At 40.2% G+C, this 19,114-nt stretch overlaps 1 protein-coding gene across 1 annotated transcript in view; it reads left to right on the top strand.

Moving 5' to 3' along the window:
• The window catches only part of Noxred1 (NADP dependent oxidoreductase domain containing 1), a 36,118-nt gene that overhangs the window by 15,029 nt on the left and 1,975 nt on the right, over positions 1–19,114 (top strand). Inside the window, exons 3-5 of the mRNA XM_078050609.1 lie at positions 3,179–3,359; positions 3,945–4,096; positions 4,674–4,896. Of these exons, the coding sequence (XP_077906735.1) occupies positions 3,179–3,359; positions 3,945–4,096; positions 4,674–4,896 (556 nt within the window). The remainder of the gene's footprint in view (positions 1–3,178; positions 3,360–3,944; positions 4,097–4,673; positions 4,897–19,114) is intronic.

The following is a 19,114-nucleotide window of genomic DNA, read 5'->3' as shown; positions in this document are numbered from 1 at the left end:
ATAATTTAATGTTTTGACCTGTGTACATATGTTAGTTTTATGTCACTGTGACCAAAATACTTAGCAAGACCAACTTAGAAGTGGAAAAGTTTATTTTGAGTTCATGGTTTCTGAGGTTCAGTTCATGGTCTTCTGGCTCATTACTCTGGGCCCAAGGTGAGACCAAGACATCATGGTGGTAGGGTGTGGCAGAGGAAAGCTGCTCACTTCATGGCAGCTGAGAAGGAGAGGGTGGGGGCAGGCAGGGGAAGCAGGTGAGGCACCAAGGAAATATAAATCCTCCAGGCACACCCCACCTGCATACAGTTTACACCCACTTAGTCCATTCAAATTATTAGTCCATCAAATGGATTAGTCCACAGATTGGCTCATAGAACTTGTGATCTAATCATTTCACCTCTAATCATTCCTGCATTAACACAGGAGTGTTTGGGGGACACCTCATATCCAAACTACAATAGTATACCTGTGAAGCCATCAACACACTCAAGATAATGAGCATACCCTCAAAAGTTGCCTCTTGCCCTTCATGAATCTCTATATCCCTGCAGCTCCCCACCCAAGAATTTAATGACAATGATTTCTGTCTCTACAGATTGATTAGTTTGTATTCTCTAGAATTTTTTTTTGTATTAATGGAGTCATACAGTTTGCATTTATTTTGGTCTGGTTTCTTTTACTCTACATAATTATTTTGAGATATAACTATGTCTTTCATGTATCAATATCCTTTTTACTTCTGAGTATCATTTAATTGTATTAATATTGCATAGTTTATTCACCTGTTAATATAGATTATTTAGTTTTTGGCTATCACATATAAAGCCACTATGAACATTTTTTGGGGGGTGCAAGGTAAGCACTCTACCAACTGAGCTATAGCCCCAGCTGCCACTATGAACATTTTTAATGTAAGTGTTCATGTGCACTACTTTCTTTTTGCTTTCTTTTGGTGGAGCTGGGGATTGAATTCAGGGCCTCATGCATGCTAGGCAAACTTTATATTCCCATTCCTTACTTTCATTTTTCTTTGGTAAATACTTGAGAGTGAAATGGCTGAGTCATGTGGTAAGTATATGTTTATTTGTTAAGGGATTTCTAATGCTTTTTTTTTTTTCAAATTAACTCAAAAAATCTTGTTCAGGTGTAAATTTTTATCAGCAATGTATAAAAATTGCTTTATTATGCCACTGTCAATGCTGGGAATAATTTTTAACATTGCCATTCTAATATGCCTTTTCAATTTTTCCTGTTTTTAATTGATCACTCGAGGAATTTAAATTTTTTGTAAGTTTATTGCTATTTCATCTTTTTTCGGTATTGGCCCATTTTTCAAGTTAGAGTGCCTATGTTTTTCTTACTGATTTGTAAATGTTCTTTCTAAAGAAAGGAAACTTTTTTAAAAAGTCTTATTACTCAAGGTGTATTTCTTTTTTTCTGTTTTTTCAGTATGGGGTATTGAACCTTGGAGCGCTCTATACCTGAACTACATCCCCAGCCCATTTTTTATTTTGAGATAGGATCTCATTAAGTGGTAGAAGTTGACCTCAAACTTGCAACAACCATCCTGCCTCTGCCTCCTGAGTCCCTGGGATTACAGGTGTGCTCGATTGTGCCAGATTAAGGCATATTTCCTAGCCCCAGTGGTAGAATTAGTAAATATGATATTTCAATATAGTACATATATTCTTTGGGAAGCAGTATGTTTAGTAGTAATAAAATTAGTTTAAAAATTCCTCTGTGTGGGCTGAGGATGTGGCTCAAGCGGTAACGCACTAGCGGGGTGCTGGGTTTGATCCTAAGCACCACATAAAATAAAATAAAGATGTTATGTCCACTGAAAACTGAAAAATACATTTTAAAAAATTCTCTCTCTCTCTCCCTCTCTCTCTCTCTTTTCACTCTCTCTCTTAAAAAATTCCTCTGTGTGTTGTGTAAGGAAGCAAAGATTCAAAATGCTCAGCATCAACTTCTATGCAAGTGTAAGGAATTAGAACAACTCATGAAAGAATGATGCATGCACCTCCTTTCTAAACTTTCTCTTTGTCCTATCTGTTTTCCAGGATCATGAGTATCTGGATAATCTCAGCATCATTTCTGTCATGTATTCTTGGTTGTTAAAATAAGAAGTCACCTCTCCAGTGTCTCTCATATTTTCTTTTTAAAAAGTTTTGTCAGTGCATTATAATTATGCATACTGGTTGGATTCCTTGTTGAATATTCATACATATATGCAGGCACAATATAATTTGGTCAATCTCATTCCCCACATATCCTTTTTTTCTTTTTTTAAATTTTTAATATTTATTTTTTAGTTCTCAGTGGACACAACATCTTTGTTTGTATGTGGTGCTGAGGATCGAACCTGGGCCGCACGCCTGCCAGACGAGCCTACTACCGCTTGAGCCACATCCCAGCCCCTCCTTTTTTTCAATGACACTTAAAATATGTGCCAGATGTGAGTGTATGCTTTAAATTCTCACTTTTGAAAATTTGTATTGCAGGAAATACAATCAAATGATTCACTACCAGTGAGTGTTTTTATGTACTCCATGAATTATCACATTTCTCTGTATTGATAAATATCCTATTAAGTTGTGTATACTTACATTATGAACTCGTTAAATCTTTCCAAACTCTTCCCAGCATTTGCTCTATACTTTTCTACTCTCCTAGTCTTACCCACCAACTCAAGATACTGAGCTGTATAACTTTGGGCAAGTCACACGGCATTCTGAAGTCTGAGTTTCCTCTTCTATAATATAGGAATACAACTGGGCTCTGCCTCAGAAGGTCCTTATGAGGATTACCTTAAAGAATGTACATAAAGTAAATTCTCTGGCCCATTGTAAATCTTCAGTAAACTGAAGCCCAGAGATTTTTTTTTCTTCCTTAAAACTTTTTGAAGAATTCTAGCATTTGGTGTAAAAGTAAGATAAAAGTGAATTGTATTAGCATCTCAAATGTTGCTGCAGTAGCACTGGCTGCTTTAGCAACGGGCTTAGGGCCTGGCTGTGTAGCTCGAAGAAGACAGATAGGAGTGTCTTCTGATATGTGTGGCAGCAAGTCTTGGGTTGATTTACTGAGATAAAGTAGTGATCATCCTCTCCCCATAACTGATGCTCAGGTCAAACTCCTTGTACTGTGCTCTTTTTCTGTCTTCCTTTATCCTTCTTAGCCGAGTTCCAGAAGCTGGGGGTCCAGTGCTTTTACCATAATTCTGATCTGGTGGGTTGGGCCAACGTGATATTCCTCTGCTGCTTGCCATCTCAGCTGCCTCATATCTGCATAGAAATTCAAACCAGTCTTGAAAAGGCCTGCATTGTGTTCAGCTTTGTAGCAGCCATCCCAATACCCAGGTATCTCGTTAGGACAAGAACAGAATTGGCAGAACTACTGTTTTCTTATCTCTGACTACTGGTTCCCTCTTGGAGTTGGTCATTCCTAATAATAAAATAAGGCAGCTTGATCTGCTGAAAGACCCAGCCAGCCTTTCTAATTGTGTCTTCCCCAGTTTTCCACAAATAGTGCTTGTGGGTGAGATATTTGTTTGCTGTGTGAATGTTGAGAATTTGTAGGAGCACATTGTCTCCCACTACTTGAAGTTGAATGATATTCCTCTGTGCATCAATGAGAAGAGAAACTAACAGTCAACAACATGAGAGGTTACTACAAATATGTATCAAATATTATTTTTCTACTCCTAGTGTCTAGCCTAGTGCCTGACACATGAAAACTTTCAATTAGTGTTTGTTAGATGGATGGATGAACAATTCAACTAATTAGTGCCCTCATTGCAGACCCAGAGCTGCATTTGCCTCTGAGCAGTGCTATGTAGGAAAGCCTGTTTGCTGGTGATGGGTGTGAATGCAATAGATTATATACTTATTTATCCCAGTCTTTGGCATAAATGGCATTGCATTCCCAGTTTTGGTGCCTTCCAGGTTAAAACTATTATTGAACCACACCAATATCTTGCGACCTCAGTATCATTGTGTTGAGGATTTTGAGAAGATCTGGGGAGCCAATAAGGAAATCACAGCTGCTCTCCAAGATCCTGTGATTCTTCGGGCTACCTGCCCCTACAGTCCTGATGGTAATGATTCACTATATTTATGGTGTTCTTTTCAAATTGCCTTTCCCTTGCCTGTTCCGATCTCATTAAATCCCTGGATGGCGTGATTGTTGTGGAGAGCACAATTTAGATATATTCTCAGTCCTTCGGGTTTGGAATTAGATCAGTGTTTGATGATAAAAAGCAGCCATTATTAGGGAATATTGAGAAGGCTGGTTATCTGTACTCTTAAAGATGAAGTGGAAATAACCAGAGGAAATAAACAAGAGAATGCAATATCTGGAACTAAAATGGCTTTCCCATATTCTAATCTAAAATTTTCTCCAGTACCTTCCATTATTGGCAAGGACCATTCTGGATAAACTTTTGCCTCATTTGCAATGTCTACATTAGTCATCTGTCCTTCTTTGTATGGTCAACACATGATGTTATAAAGGGAAAATTGAGCTGTTACCTATTGGAGGGAAGAGTGTTTGCTCATCTCCAGGTCCTTATTACCAACCTGTGGCTTATAATCAGTGTCTTGGGTTTCTCCTAGGATCCCTGTAACTCATTTTTGGTGGTGCTGATTGGTATTTACCTTCTCATTGATGTGTAGGGGGAATAATCCTCAATATCAAATGGCTGGAGGGATTAATCTATGCAGCCCTAAACATGTGCACAGAAAGCAATGTGGATTGCCGACAAGCACTGCAGCTTTTGAATCAACTATTTCTTTCTGTTCACTTCAAAGACTGTATGAAACATGAAGAATCCTGCCCAGAATTTCAGCTACCACATGTCATCAGCAAATCCTATGTCAAGAACTTGCTTCATAGAAGGTAAGATGTCAGCCAGCCAACCATTCTAGTTCTCTCATATTCTTGGCTTAGTAGATGCTCTTTTATCCTTTCATGTTCTTTTTAAAAATTGATAAAATAATACATTCTTGTAAAAAATTTGATTGATAGCAAAGTAAAAGACTCCTTTGCCCCAATCCCATTTCACAAATTTTACCTCTGTTTTTATTTTTGTCTTGTTACCTACCTATGTATTTACAAACACATTTATATTGCCATTATAATAGTGCATGCATATTCATTCCTGTGAATGGTGTCAGAAACATGGGAACTACATTTACTGCTTTTTCATCCCATCCCATGTTAGCACAACCATATTTGCTTCATTTATGAGCAGTTGCATAGGCATCCATTAGAAACATTTATTAAATTTGTTCACTCCTATATCCACTTGATATTGATATAGTTATTTCCTTCTGCCTCAACTTTTGTACAAAGGGCTGATTTGAACATTCTTGTACTTATTTTTCACTCTTGACCCAGGATTTCTGTTGGAAAAGTATGTGTATAAGTTTCTGGGTTAGATATCATATGTTTCCTGTTTGACAGATATTCCCAAATTCTACATTTGTTCCTGGGTGATCTCTTTGGGAACTTAAGTTGCCATCTTTGTTCTGATAGCTCATAACTCTGTGTCAGTGCTGTTGGTAAGTGCATACTCTCCCTCTCTGTTGCAATGCAACATATCCAAAGACACATCTGCTCTTATACCCTGCTCATTTAGGGTTTCTTATCTAATTACATAGTGCTTCATCAGGTTATTCAAACCAGAACCCTGGAAGTAATCCTTGATTCTTCCCTCTTTCTTTTGGATTTCAGTTGATCACCGATGGGCAGTTTATTCTCTAGGGTGTGATATGCTTTCAGATTGAGGATTTTTCTTCTCTATTGTCTTGGGTTAATCTCTATTTTTAGAATCTCTATTATCCTGGGAATTACTTTCATCTCTTTGTTATTTTGTTTCTTGAACACCACTTGACTTCTGTGATAGTTGATTTATTATATTAGTAAAACATACCTTGTTGTATCTTTCTAAAGAAAAGGGTACACCAAAAATAACTTTTAGAGATATTTTATATCTTAAAATGTTTTTTTTTCTTGCCTAATGTTTCACTGAGAACATAGCCAAATACAGAATTCTAGGTTGAAAATAATTTTGAGGCATTGCTCCATTGTCTTTGAGCTTCCAGAATTGCTGTTGAGAGTTACAATACCACTCTAATTCTTGATCCTTTGTCTGAAATCTGTTTCTTTCTGATTTGGAAGCTGATAAGCTCTTTTTACCTCAGTATCTTGAGATTTTATTATGTGTCATAATGTGAGTATTATGGTTTGGATGTGAGATGTCCCCTGAAAAAGCTCATGGATGTTCAGAGGTAAAATGATTAGATTATGAGGCCCATAACCTAACTAGTTGATGGATTATTCCTTTGAATGGATTCCTGGGTGGTAATGGTAGGCAGGTGGGGTGTGGATGGGAAAAGCAGGTCTCTATGGGCATGCCCTTGGGGGATTATATTTTGTCCCTGGTTCCTCCCTGGGTCTCTCTGTTTCCCATATGCCATAAGGTGAGCAGCTTCCCTCTACCACACCCTTCTGCCATGATGACTTTCTTGGGCCCAAATTAATGGAGTTGGCCAACCATGGACTGAGACCTCTGAAACCCTGAGCCCCAAATAAACATTTCTTTCTCTAAATTGATCATTTCAAGTATTTTGGTCACAGTAACAAAAAGCTGACTCACACAGTGGGTCTATTTTAATTCACTGTTGAACACTTGGTGGACCTTTCTCCCTTTTAACTTAAAAAAATTGTAAAATATACACATACATAGAATAACTACCTATTCCATAAAGCCATAAATATAGTTTAATGATTTATTGTAAAACAAATACTCATGACTCTGCCACCCACAAAAACAAAGAAAAGAAAACTACCACCAACAGCATATTCATTGGGATTTTGCAAACTAAATTCTTCTGTTTTTTCTAATTATGTCTCATAATTTTATCCCCTCTCCTGTTTCTCTATTTTCCCTTTGTGGCATTTTTATTACTCAAATGTTGGACTTCTTGGATGGATCTTCTGATTTTCATCTTTCGTAGCTTTGGTATATTTTTTTCCTCTGCTTTCTAAGAGATTTCCTCAATTATCTTGTTTTTTTTCTGTCTTTTTTTTTTTGGTGGTGGGGGGTAGCCGGGATTGAACTCAGGGGCACTCAACCTTGGAGCCACATCCCTAGCCCTATTTTTTTTTTTTTTAAGAGAGAGTGAGAGAGAGAGGGGGACAGAGAGAGAGAATTTTAACATTTATTTATTTTTTCTTAGTTCTCGGCGGATACAACATCTTCGTTTGTATGTGGTGCTGAGGACTGAACCCGGGCCTACCGCTTGAGCCACATCCCCAGCCCTAGCCCTATTTTGTAAAGACAGGGTCTCACTGAGTGCTAAGCACCTTGCCATGGCTGAGGGTGGCTTTGAACTCCTGATCCTCCTGTCTCAGCTTCCAGAACTGCTGGGATTACAGGCATGTGTCACTGCCTAGCTTTTCTGTTGTATTTTAATAGCAGAATATTTTCATGTTTGCTATCTTATTTTACATTTAAAAGTTGTTTTATTCTCTAAATATTCCTATTTTATGTAGCACCTGCTGTCATTTCATTTTGCAATATGCCCTTTGAGAATATCAACTATTGTTGTTTTTCTCTTCTCTGAGTAGTCTGTTTCTTTCAAGTTGTTTTCTAATCAATTGTTTTGTCTCTATCATTTTAGAAACTTTCTTCAAATAAATGGGGAATCTTGATAGTTTGTTCATATTCTAGATCCTGGATACTAAAAAGTGGATTGGAGGTGTGGTGTATAACTCAGTAGTAGAGTACTTGCCTAGTAGTCATGAGGCCCCAGGTTCCATCTTTAGCATGTGCGCGCACACACACACACACACATACACACAATTGTTTAGAAACTTTTATCATCACAATGATCTTTAGAATAGACCGTTTGGTCAGTTGTTTCCTTGGGAAACCCTGAATGTTGGTATCTTTAGACTTTTCTCTTGGTGAGTCAGACTTCTTCCACTCTCCTACCTAGAGGAGATATACTTGGTGATCAGCTTTTTGGAATCCAGGTTAGAGAAATTTGTGTGTGTGTGTGTGTGTTTGTGTGTGTGTGTGTGTGTGTGTGTGTGTGTGTGTGAGTGTGTGTTGGGGTGTGTGTTTTATTCACTGTATATATATATTTTTTACTTTATTATTTTCTCTTTTTTCAACATGATATCTCTTCCCTCAACACTAAACAATGCATATTTATTTACTCCCTGCCCAAAGACTTTCTGTTTGACCCTCTCTAGAGAAAACAAAAACAAAAACAAAAACGTCAGGAATGGGGAGGGGTGAATCCTGATGGTGCAGCATAGTAGTAACTAGGCATGTTCTTCTTTTTAAGTTTTTCAACCAGTATCCTGCTTTTAGTCCCCTCTTAAGCCTACTTCTAGATGTACTTGGTCCCATTTCCTAAGTCTTTTGAGGACTCTTGATGTAAATGGACAGTGGCTTTTGCTACTGTTGACACAGGAGTCAGCATTCCCATGTAGGCTCATAGTTATTTCTTCTTCATTCCCTTTTCAGCTTATGAATTTTTGCTCTTGTGTTTTCTCTCAGCCTCATTTTATGTTCTTTGCCTACTTTTGTTTTGACTGTTTTACTTGCTTTGTAGGAGATTTTAGTAGGAATAGTAACTCCCTATTCTGTGTACTGGAAATATTTTTCCTGGTCATTGTTGTTGCTATTGTTTTTTGGTATCTTTTGCTATTCAAAATATTCTAATTTTGTAATAAAATTTGTCAAATCACTTTATTGTTTCATAGTTTCAAGTTATAAAGATCCTTCTTATCCTAAGATAACTCTTAATTTTCTCTAAGTACTTGATTTTTTTTTAAAGAGAGAGTGAGAGGAGAGAGAGAGAGAGAGAGAGAGAGAGGGAGAATTTTTAATATTTATTTTTTAGTTCTCGGCAGACACAACATCTTTGTTGGTATGTGGTGCTGAGGATCGAACTGGGCCGCACGCATGACAGGCGAGCGCGCTACCGCTTGAGCCACATCCCCAGCCCCTAAGTACTTGATTTTTAAAAATATTTAAATCTTCAACTTGAGATTTTTAATCTTTTATTCACTTTGGAAAGCCAATTGTCCTAAAGGCCTTTTCTTATCAATTTGAAATATCACTTTTATTTTCTAAATTGTGATATATTTATGGGCATATTTGTACACTCTCCAGAACTGTGGTTTTGTTTTCCTATACCCATACTACAATTAGTCACTGCAGTGTGCCATGTATAGATGTGTTATTTATCTGGTAGAGAAAGTTCCCTTCATTAATATTTTTCAAAATAATCTTAACTGTTTTACACATTTATTCTTTTATGTGGACTTTTAAAAAAAATAACAAAACTAATATGTTTGTGGCAAAAAAGCATATAAACTGTAAACTAAAAGTGATATTGTCCCATACCTCAAATCCCCTTTTTCAATGATAACTGCTATTAATATTAGCTGTGACTAATTAACTGGGAAATGAATCAGTGATGTTTAATGTTGTCATTGAGACAAGATCTCTGAGTAATTTGTTCAGTCCTTGAACTTGTGGTCCTCCTGCTTTAGCCTCTCCAGTAATTGAGATTACAGGTCTGCCCCACCACACCTGACTAAGCTGTTCATTTTTAATTCAAATACTTTTAATAATTAGTTCCTCATTTCTTTTAGTTTATTTTTGTGGTTCTCTTTCTTAATTTCTCAAATATGTATGGCTCATTTAATTTCATTTCAGATTATTATAATAGAAATAGGAAGAACTAAGAAAATTTTCATCTAACCTCTTCATCTATGTGCTGTTTGCCTTTGAAATAATGACTGTATTTTGGGCACAAAGTTCCTGTGTTAGTCATATCTGTTACTCTTTGCTCCCCAAACTACTGGCATCTGTCGGTTGCCTGGAAGTGTATTTGGAAATGCAGAACCTGGCACCCCAGGCCTATGGACTCACAGTCTGCATTTTTACTAGATCCCAGGCGATACTTATGCACATTAAAACTGGAGAAATAATGTGCTATATTCTTTGTCAGATGTTCTGTTACAGAGGCACAGCATATTAATATTTCCATTGCAATTGTAGTTTAAATTCACTTCACATTTGTAATCATCTTTGCTTTATAAAATTTGAAGTCATGCTATGATAAATAAGTTTACAAATTTTAATATATCCTTGGTGAATTATACTTTTTAATTGTATATCTCCTCTTTTTTTTGAGACATTTTATTTTTTTAAAATATTTTTATATTTTGATGGATCTTTATTTGTATGTGGTACTGAGAATTGAACCCAGTGCCTCACACATGCTAGGCAAGCATGCTACCACCAAGTCAAAACCCAAGCCCAAGACATTTAAAAATTTTTTAATTTTATTGCTGAGGGTGGCTTTGAACTTGTGATTTTCCTGCCTAAGTCTCCTGAGCCACTGGGATTATGGGCGTGCACTGCAGTTCCAGGCTTGTGTTTGTTTTCTTGACAGTGTATTTCAGAGCAGAAATTTTAAATTTTAATTAGATCCAGTTTATCAATTCTTTCTTTCATGGATCATATCTTTCATGTTACAATTTAAGTCATGCCAAACCCATTTGAATTTTTCTTGTTTTCTTTTAGGAATTTTGTAGTTCTGTATTTTGCACTTAAATCTATCATGTATTTTTTAAAAAAACATTTTTGTAGTTGTAGATGGACATCATGCCTTTATTTTTGTTTATTTTTTTTATATGGTACTAAGGATCGAACCCATTGTCTCACATGTGCTAGGCAAATACTCTGTCACTGAGCTACAGCCCCAGTCCCATATCTATCATGTATTTTGAATTAATTTTTGTAAAGGGTATAAGTTCTATGTCTAGATTTTCTTTTTCTGTATGTCTCATTGTTCTAGCATCATTTATTGAAAACCATATTTTCTCTATTGTATTGCTTTTGGACTTTTGTTAAGAATAGCTAACTATATCATATATTTATGTGGATCTATTTCTAGGTTCTCTATTTGTCTCATTGATCATTAACTATTTTGATTATGTGGTTTTATAATATGTATTCAGTCAGGTGGTATGGATTCTCTGACTTGTTTTCCATTGATACTGAGTTAGCTATTGTGAGTCTGACCTTTCATATAAACCTTAAAATTAATTTGCCAATAAACATAAAACAATTTGCTTAGATTTTGAATGGGACTGTACTGAGTCTATAAATCAAGTTAGGGAGTCTGTAGTATGTGATTATAATGACAGAAAATGGATCAAGATTCTGCTGTCTGGGAAAAAGATTGACTTGTATGTTAACCTTACGAACAACCTTGCACTAGATATTTAAACTAATTTAAGGACAAATTTAAATACTGTGCCATTTCACAGGTAGTATGAGTACTTTATAATAATATAATCCTGATTCTTCCCTCCAGTTCCTGTATCATTGCTGGCACTCATTTCATCACACACACACACACACACACACACACACACACACACACACACGTGACTTGCTATTATTTTGAACAAATTGTTATCTGTTAGATCAACTAAAAATAAGAAAAATGAAGGGTTTCATTTTACCTTCACTATTCCTTCTTCAATGCTCTTCCTTTCTTTACATAGATCCAAGTATAATTTTCCTTCTTTGAACATTCCTTGCAAGACAACTCTACTGGCAACAAATTCTCTCAATTCTTGTTTTGTTTGTTGAAGTCTTTATTTCTTTAACTTTGGAAGGACCCAGACTTCTAGATGGGTGGTTTTTTCTGTCAACACTAGTGAGACCTGATATACCTAGCCTAGTTATCTCATTAGATCAGAAGCCAGCTTATCACAAGTTATGAAGGATTCATTTCTGTTTTTTGTAAAAATATCAGGATGTCTGTATGGCCTGGCCATTAGTTGATGTTTAAAGCTGATTGGAATGCCTGCCCGTGCCCTGAACTCACCCAGGTCCGGTTTTCCCCGACCATATAACAACCCTTTCCTAAACCTTAGTGACGCCTCATAAATTCTGGCCTTCCCTGGCCGGATAAGGACCCTCTCTGAGTCTCTAAGATCTCCATAAATTCTGATGCCGGGGCCAGCAAAAATGTAAACTTGTGTTATGTTCCTCAGAGTGTTGTTATCTGTAACCCCCCTTTGTGTAACTTTTTGGGCTATAAAACTGGGCCACAAAGAAGCCTCAGGGCTGTCCTTGGCTTCCACGATTTTGAGGGGCAAGGCAGCCCGGCCGGTCGAAATAATAAGCTTGCTTTAATTTGATTTTAATTGGAGTCAGTGGTCTTTTCTTGCGTCGTGGTCTAACATTTTGGAGGCCCCAGCGAGATCAAACTGCAGGACCAGACTGCAATATCAGGCTGCTGGAAATTCTGAAGTCGGACCTTCGCTCCCGGGCTCCGGGCTGGAGAGCCACTCTAGGGGGTGCGCACCTTGAGACGTTCCAAGGCCCCAGGGTGAGCCTTTGGTCCTCGGAGAGCTGGAGTGAACTGCCGCACTAAAACAATTAGCAAGCATCTGGTGGAGGAGGCCTCCATAGGTAAGTGGCGCCTTTATAACATCTGGTATCTGGTTAAGGGAGATCTCTTCTGAAGACAGAGAGGTGGCCTGGCGAGGCTCACATATACTCCTGTCCGGACAGTAACGAGAAATCGTTCTGTCTTCTGTTCTGTTCTGTAGGGAATTCCTCTGGAAGGGTAGAGAGGTGCCGACGGGCACGCACGCACTCCTACCCCGGAGCTTTGGCAAGACGTTGCATTGCTCCTCTGTTTTTCTGTTTCGGTGCCGGGTTTGTGTTTCCTTGTGTTTTGTTCTGTGTTCTATATGTTTTTTCTGTCTTTTGTTGTGTGACTTCTGTGGTGAAACTTAAGGAAAGTGGACATCAAAATGGGTAATAAAGCAAGTAAGCCTGATAGCCCTTTGAACTGTGTTTTAAGGAATTTTGATAAACTTTACCCCTCTTTTGTTAAGCAGAGCTATGATTATCCCATCACCAAGAATCGCCTCCGAACTTTCTGTGAGGCAGAATGGCCCACTTTTGGAGTTGGCTGGCCCCCTGAGGGCACCTTTGATCCCCAGGTGGCATGGGCTGTAACTAATGCCACTCTTGGCAACCCTGGCCACCCAGATCAAATAGGATATATCCTACCCTGGGCAGAAGCAACAACTAATCCACCCCCTTGGATGAAGGTTTGTATGGTCCGGAATGGACAGGGAGGGCAGGCCCTGATTGTTACCAAAAAAACTTACCAGGAGCCCTCAATTAAGAGCCCTGTTTTACAGGACGCTCAGGAGGATTTCCTCCTCCCCCCTTACACTGGGGCTCCTCTTTATCTCCCTGCTGCTGGTGCGGGAACAATGGAGACAGCTGCAAAAACTGCACCACCGCCTCCTTCCCCCTCCCCTGAGCCGCTGCAACTACCTCATTCCACCACTCATTCTGCTATCACTTCCCCAAATAAGCCAGCCCCTGTTCTATCCCCTCCCCATACCCGACAGGGTTGCCCCTATGGAAGGCCTGATTCTATCCCCTCCCCAGGCAGACCCGCAGGCACTGTTTCTATCTCTATCCCAGAGGAAGAGGTGACTCCCGCCCCTGTCCTTCCTCTCCGCCAGGTTCCAGAAGGTCGTTATATATATGTACCGTTTTCCACAACAGATCTCTACAATTGGAAAAACCAGAATCCCCCGTTTAGTGTGGATCCTAGTTCCCTGATTTCCCTGGTTGATTCTGTCTTTTTTAATCATCTCCCCACCTGGGATGACTGCCAACAGATTCTGCACACCCTTTTCACTACGGAGGAAAGGGAGCGAATCCTGGCAGAAGCAGCTAAAGCACTGCCTGGAATAAACTCTCTTATGCATGACGAGAAAACGGAAGTAATCAACTTGGCTTTACCTAAAAGAAGACCAGACTGGGATTATGGAACGGCTGAAGGTAGGAGAGCACTCAGCGATTACCACCAGGCTCTATTAGAGGGTCTTAGGAGGGCAGCTCGCAAGCCCACCAATCTTTCTAAAGTAGCAGAGGTGAAACAAAACCCAGACGAATCGCCTTCAGCGTTTCTCGAACGGCTCCTAGAGGCATATCGTCTATATACTCCTATAGACCCTGAGGACCCGACAAATCTGAAGGCGATTAACCTGGCTTTTGTAGCTCAGTCAGCCCCAGACATCCGTAAAAAGATTCAAAAGATAGATGGCTTTGCAGGGAAGAATAGGTCAGAATTATTGGAGATAGCCCAAAAGGTGTTCGAAAACAGAGAGAGCCAGGATGATCTACTGATAAGGAAAGTAAATCGGGCCACAGTAGCTGCACTAAGGTCTCCCGAAGTTTTTAATTCCAGACAGATGCAGGTGGCACATGGCAGGGGCAAAAGACGGACTCCCCTCCAAATAGATCAGTGTGTTTATTGCCGGGAATATGGACACTGGAAAAATCAGTGCCCCCAACGCAATCGAAAAGACTTTCCCCCGCTGCAGACCAGAGCCCCTCAGCCAAAACCAGTCCTAACTTTAGAAGAATAGGGGGACCATGGCTCTTTCAAACTAGGCTCCCGAGAGCCAATGGTAACCTTCACAATTGGGAGCCAACCTGTAAATTTCTTGGTGGATACAGGGGCTTCATATTCGGTGTTACAAAAGCCCCTAGGACCCCTCTCTAATGAAACTATGGAAGTACAAGGGGCAACAGGAGAAATTAAAAATTATAGATGGACCACAGATCGGACTGTTGATGTAGGACAAGGAACAGTGACTCACTCTTTCATTGTTATCCCTGAATGCCCCTTCCCATTGCTGGGGCGGGACCTTCTAAGCAAACTTCAGGCAACTATATCATTTTCAGGGGAGATGCCTACACTACAATTGGGGAGTCCTACAAGAGCCTTAACTATAACATGCCCATTAAGTGAGGAATATCTGCTCTCTCAAAATCCTATCCAAGCTTCAGAGGGAAAATGGAAAAAACTATTAATCCAAGAAATTCCTGCAGTTTGGGCTGAAGATAACCCTCCGGGGTTAGCTAAACATGTGCCACCAGTCGTAGTCCAACTAATCTCTGGGGCTATGCCCATTCGGGTTAGACAATACCCCATTAGCTCTGAAGCCAGAGAAGGCGTCAAAATTCATATCAGACGTCTCCTAAAAGAGGGAATACTGATTAGATGCCAGTCAACCTGGAACACCCCTTTGCTGCCCGTCCAAAAGCCTGGGACTCATGATTACAGACCGGTACAGGACTTAAGAGAAGTAAACAAACGGGTGGAAACTGTACACCCAACCGTCCCAAACCCTTATACCTTGCTCAGTATGTTGCCACCAGAACATACAGTCTACACCGTATTAGATCTGAAAGATGCATTTTTCTCCATTCCTTTGTCAAAACTGAGTCAGCCCATCTTTGCATTTGAATGGACTGACTTGGAACAGGGGATATCAGGACAACTAACCTGGACTCGACTACCTCAAGGATTTAAGAACTCCCCCACCATCTTTGATGAAGCACTCAACAAAGATTTGAGCCTCTTCCGCAGTGAGTACCCCGAGATAACCTTGCTCCAATATGTGGATGATCTTTTACTAGCAGCAAGGGATGAAAGGGACTGTTTAAGGGCCACCCAGGGTTTATTGAGAACCTTGGCTCAACTGGGGTACCGAGTCTCCAAAAAGAAAGCACAAATCTGTTCTCCTCGAGTTACTTATCTAGGATATGAACTGAGGGAAGGGAAAAGGCTGCTATCCCAAGCCCGCATAGAGGCCATAACGAAGATCCCAATCCCAACTACTAAAAGGCAAGTTAGGGAGTTCCTGGGGGCAGTTGGGTACTGCCGTCTTTGGATACCTGGATTTGCTGAGATTGCCAAGCCTTTATATACTGCAACTGCAGGGGGCAACTCACCCTTAGTTTGGACTGAAGAAAATGAATTAGCTTTTAAAAATCTAAAAAAGGCCCTGGCACAGGCTCCAGCCCTAACCCTTCCTGATATCTCTAAGCCCTTCCATCTATATGTTCATGAGAAAAATGGCATTGCAAAAGGGGTTCTTACCCAAAATCTAGGGCCATGGAAAAGGCCTATTGCTTACATTTCAAAAAGGCTGGATCCAGTAGCGTCAGGATGGCCCCCTTGTTTACGAGCCATAGCGGCTACTGCACTTCTGGTGAAGGAAACAGACAAGCTTACCCTAGGGCAGACTCTAACTGTGACTGCCCCTCATGCAGTGGAAGCTCTATTGAGGGATGCCACAAATCATTGGATGTCAAATGCCCGCCTCACTCAATATCAAGCTCTACTCCTAGATAAAGACAGATTAACCTTCAGTAAATCCCTGGCCATCAATCCAGCAACTCTGCTGCCGGACAGCAATCCAGAGGAGCCAATTCATGACTGTTCAGAGATGCTGGATGTCATCCAAGGTACTCGACTAGACCTGACTGACATTCCTCTCACCGTCAGAGATGCAGACCTTTACACCGATGGCAGCAGCTATGTCCGGGATGGAATAAGGTATGCAGGGGCAGCTGTAGTCACAGGTCAAAAAGAAGTTATTTGGGCCCAGGCTCTGCCCAGGGGCTCATCAGCCCAGAAAGCAGAAATCATTGCTGTGACACAGGCATTGAGATGGGCAAAAGGAAAACGGGTGAATATCTACACAGACAGCCGTTATGCCTTTGCTACGGCACATGTGCATGGACAAATATATAAACAAAGGGGACTTCTAACCTCAGATGGCAAGACCATCAAAAATAAACAAGAAATTCTTGAACTACTGGAGGCAATTTGGTTACCAGACAAATTGGCTATTATCCACTGGCCTGGACACCGAAAAGACAATAGTCCTCAGACCCAGGGTAACAACCTGGCAGATCAAACAGCCAGGGAAATAGCCCTTGGAGAGCCAAAATACCAAGCTGTCCTAGAACTCTCCAATTATCCAAAATTTCCAGTTAAGTTTTGGGAAGAGGCCCCATCATATACTACAGAAGAAATAAACTCATACTCCTCAATGGGGGCCCAGCAAAACTGTCATGGCTGGTGGACCCTCCCAGATAAAAAAATCTGCATACCTAAGCTACTAGGGAGAAAATGGTTAACTAATCTTCATCAAGCCATGCATTTATCCCCCAAGAAGATGTCAGAATTGATCTCACCCTATGTCTGGCTACCAGGACATCGAGAGATGCTTCAAGATATCTCAAATCGATGCATGACATGTGCACAGGTAAACGCTAAAAGGAACCAACTTCCACAAGGAAACAGGAGTCAAGGTACTGTACCTGGTGAATTTTGGGAACTAGACTTCACTGAAATTAAACCTGGACTATATGGATATAAATACTTGTTAGTCTTTGTTGATACTGTCTCAGGCTGGGTAGAGGCTTTTCCAACTCGGACGGAAACAGCACAAATAGTAGTTAAAAAGCTAATAACTGAGATTGTTCCTAGATTTGGCCTCCCTCTAATTTTGGGGTCTGACAATGGCCCGGCCTTCACGGCCAAATTATCTCGATTGATTTCAAAGGCCCTTAATATAAACTGGAAATTACGCTGTATGTATCATCCTCAAAGCTCAGGGAAAGTGGAAAGGATGAATAGAACATTAAAGGAAACACTGACTAAATTAATTCTTGAGACTGGTGGTAACTGGGTCGATCTCCTGCCTTTTGCCCTGCTGAGGGCCCGTTGTACTCCTTATCGGGAAAAATTTACCCCTTATGAAATAATTTATGGGCGGCCACCGCCTATGGTTCCCAGAATACATCTAGATCTGCTGGGAGACATTCCAGTCTCAGAGGCACTTAAAGGGTTACAACTAATCATGGATAAGATCTTTCCTCAGGTCCAGGCTGCTCAACCCATCGGACACAGATCGCCTGATCATTCATTCCAGCCTGGAGACGCTGTGCTGATAAGACGGTTAAAAACCAACAGTCTTGAACCCAGGTGGAAAGGCCCTTACATCGTGATTCTCCGCACTCCCACTGCCGTCAAAGTTGCTGGCATTCCTGCATGGATTCACCATTCACAGCTTAAGAAGGCACCTGCAGAACCCACTGGAGGAGAATCAAGCAACCTAAGGTGGAAAGTGACTAAACGTGGACCCTTTAAAATTAAAATTTCTAAAGGTTAATGTTTTGTCACTAACTTCTCATTTTTTCCTTGTCATTGTAAACATTATGCTAATGTTTTTCACTTGTTGTAATATATATGTATTCTTGGGTTTTAGCTATGCCAGTTTCAACGAACCTTGCACCCCTTCTGTAGCTCAGGTAGGACCTGCCATTGCAGGATCCCCACTAATATTAAATTGCACTTACTCCTGTCAGGATCCAATAATTGGCCCTATCAGATGGTATAAAGATAACCAAGAAGTTTTTAGTCAGGTGTTCAGGGAGGGACCATGGAAAAACCTCACAGATCAGTCCCAAAGAGGTAATATAAACTTTGGAATCTATAAATACTCAGCTCACCCACGAGATTCAGGGCAATATTCCTGTGTTAAGCTTAAAAAGGGAGCCCTGGTGGATACTGTCTATTCAAGTGCCACTTTAAATGTGGATGTTTCTGTGAGCCCCCTAGAGTCTGTAAATAACCAGAACTTCTGGCTACAATTGGCTGTTGATACTATGAACAAAAGTTCCTTCTGCATACAAGAAGGAAGCTCAGTCCATCAATTGTTAGCTAATAATCTTATGGGCCTGTCTATAAAATATGATGACTATGTTAAGGTGACTGGGGATAGAGTTACACAGCAAAGCTGGCCTGTGTCTCGTATAGAGTCAGCCTTGCCGGCTTCACTAATTGTCCAGAAACATTGTCTATGCATAGACTGCACCCTTCCTCGATCCCCACCAAATTGTTCTATTGAACAATATATCTCCCTACCCAATGGCAAACGACTTCCTACAGGATGGGTTTTCCTCTGTAATAAGACAACCTTCCAAGCATTGCCTACCAATTTCTCTGGAATCTGCTCTGTTGGGAGGATTTTTCCTTTACTGCCATCCCTGGCATCTCCCCACCGAGTTATCCGAAGTCTGCCCCCCAATTGCAATGACAATGTAATCCTCCTGGATCCACTAGACGTTGCAATTGCAGCAGCTTTCATTCTACCAGTCCCGGGACTAATGGTAGGA

The sequence above is a fragment of the Ictidomys tridecemlineatus genome, chromosome 5 (genome assembly GCF_052094955.1).
Source record: "Ictidomys tridecemlineatus isolate mIctTri1 chromosome 5, mIctTri1.hap1, whole genome shotgun sequence".
Taxonomy (NCBI): Eukaryota; Metazoa; Chordata; class Mammalia; order Rodentia; family Sciuridae; genus Ictidomys; species Ictidomys tridecemlineatus.
Note: the sequence above shows the minus strand (reverse complement) of the source record. Positions and strands in the feature narration are given on the sequence as shown.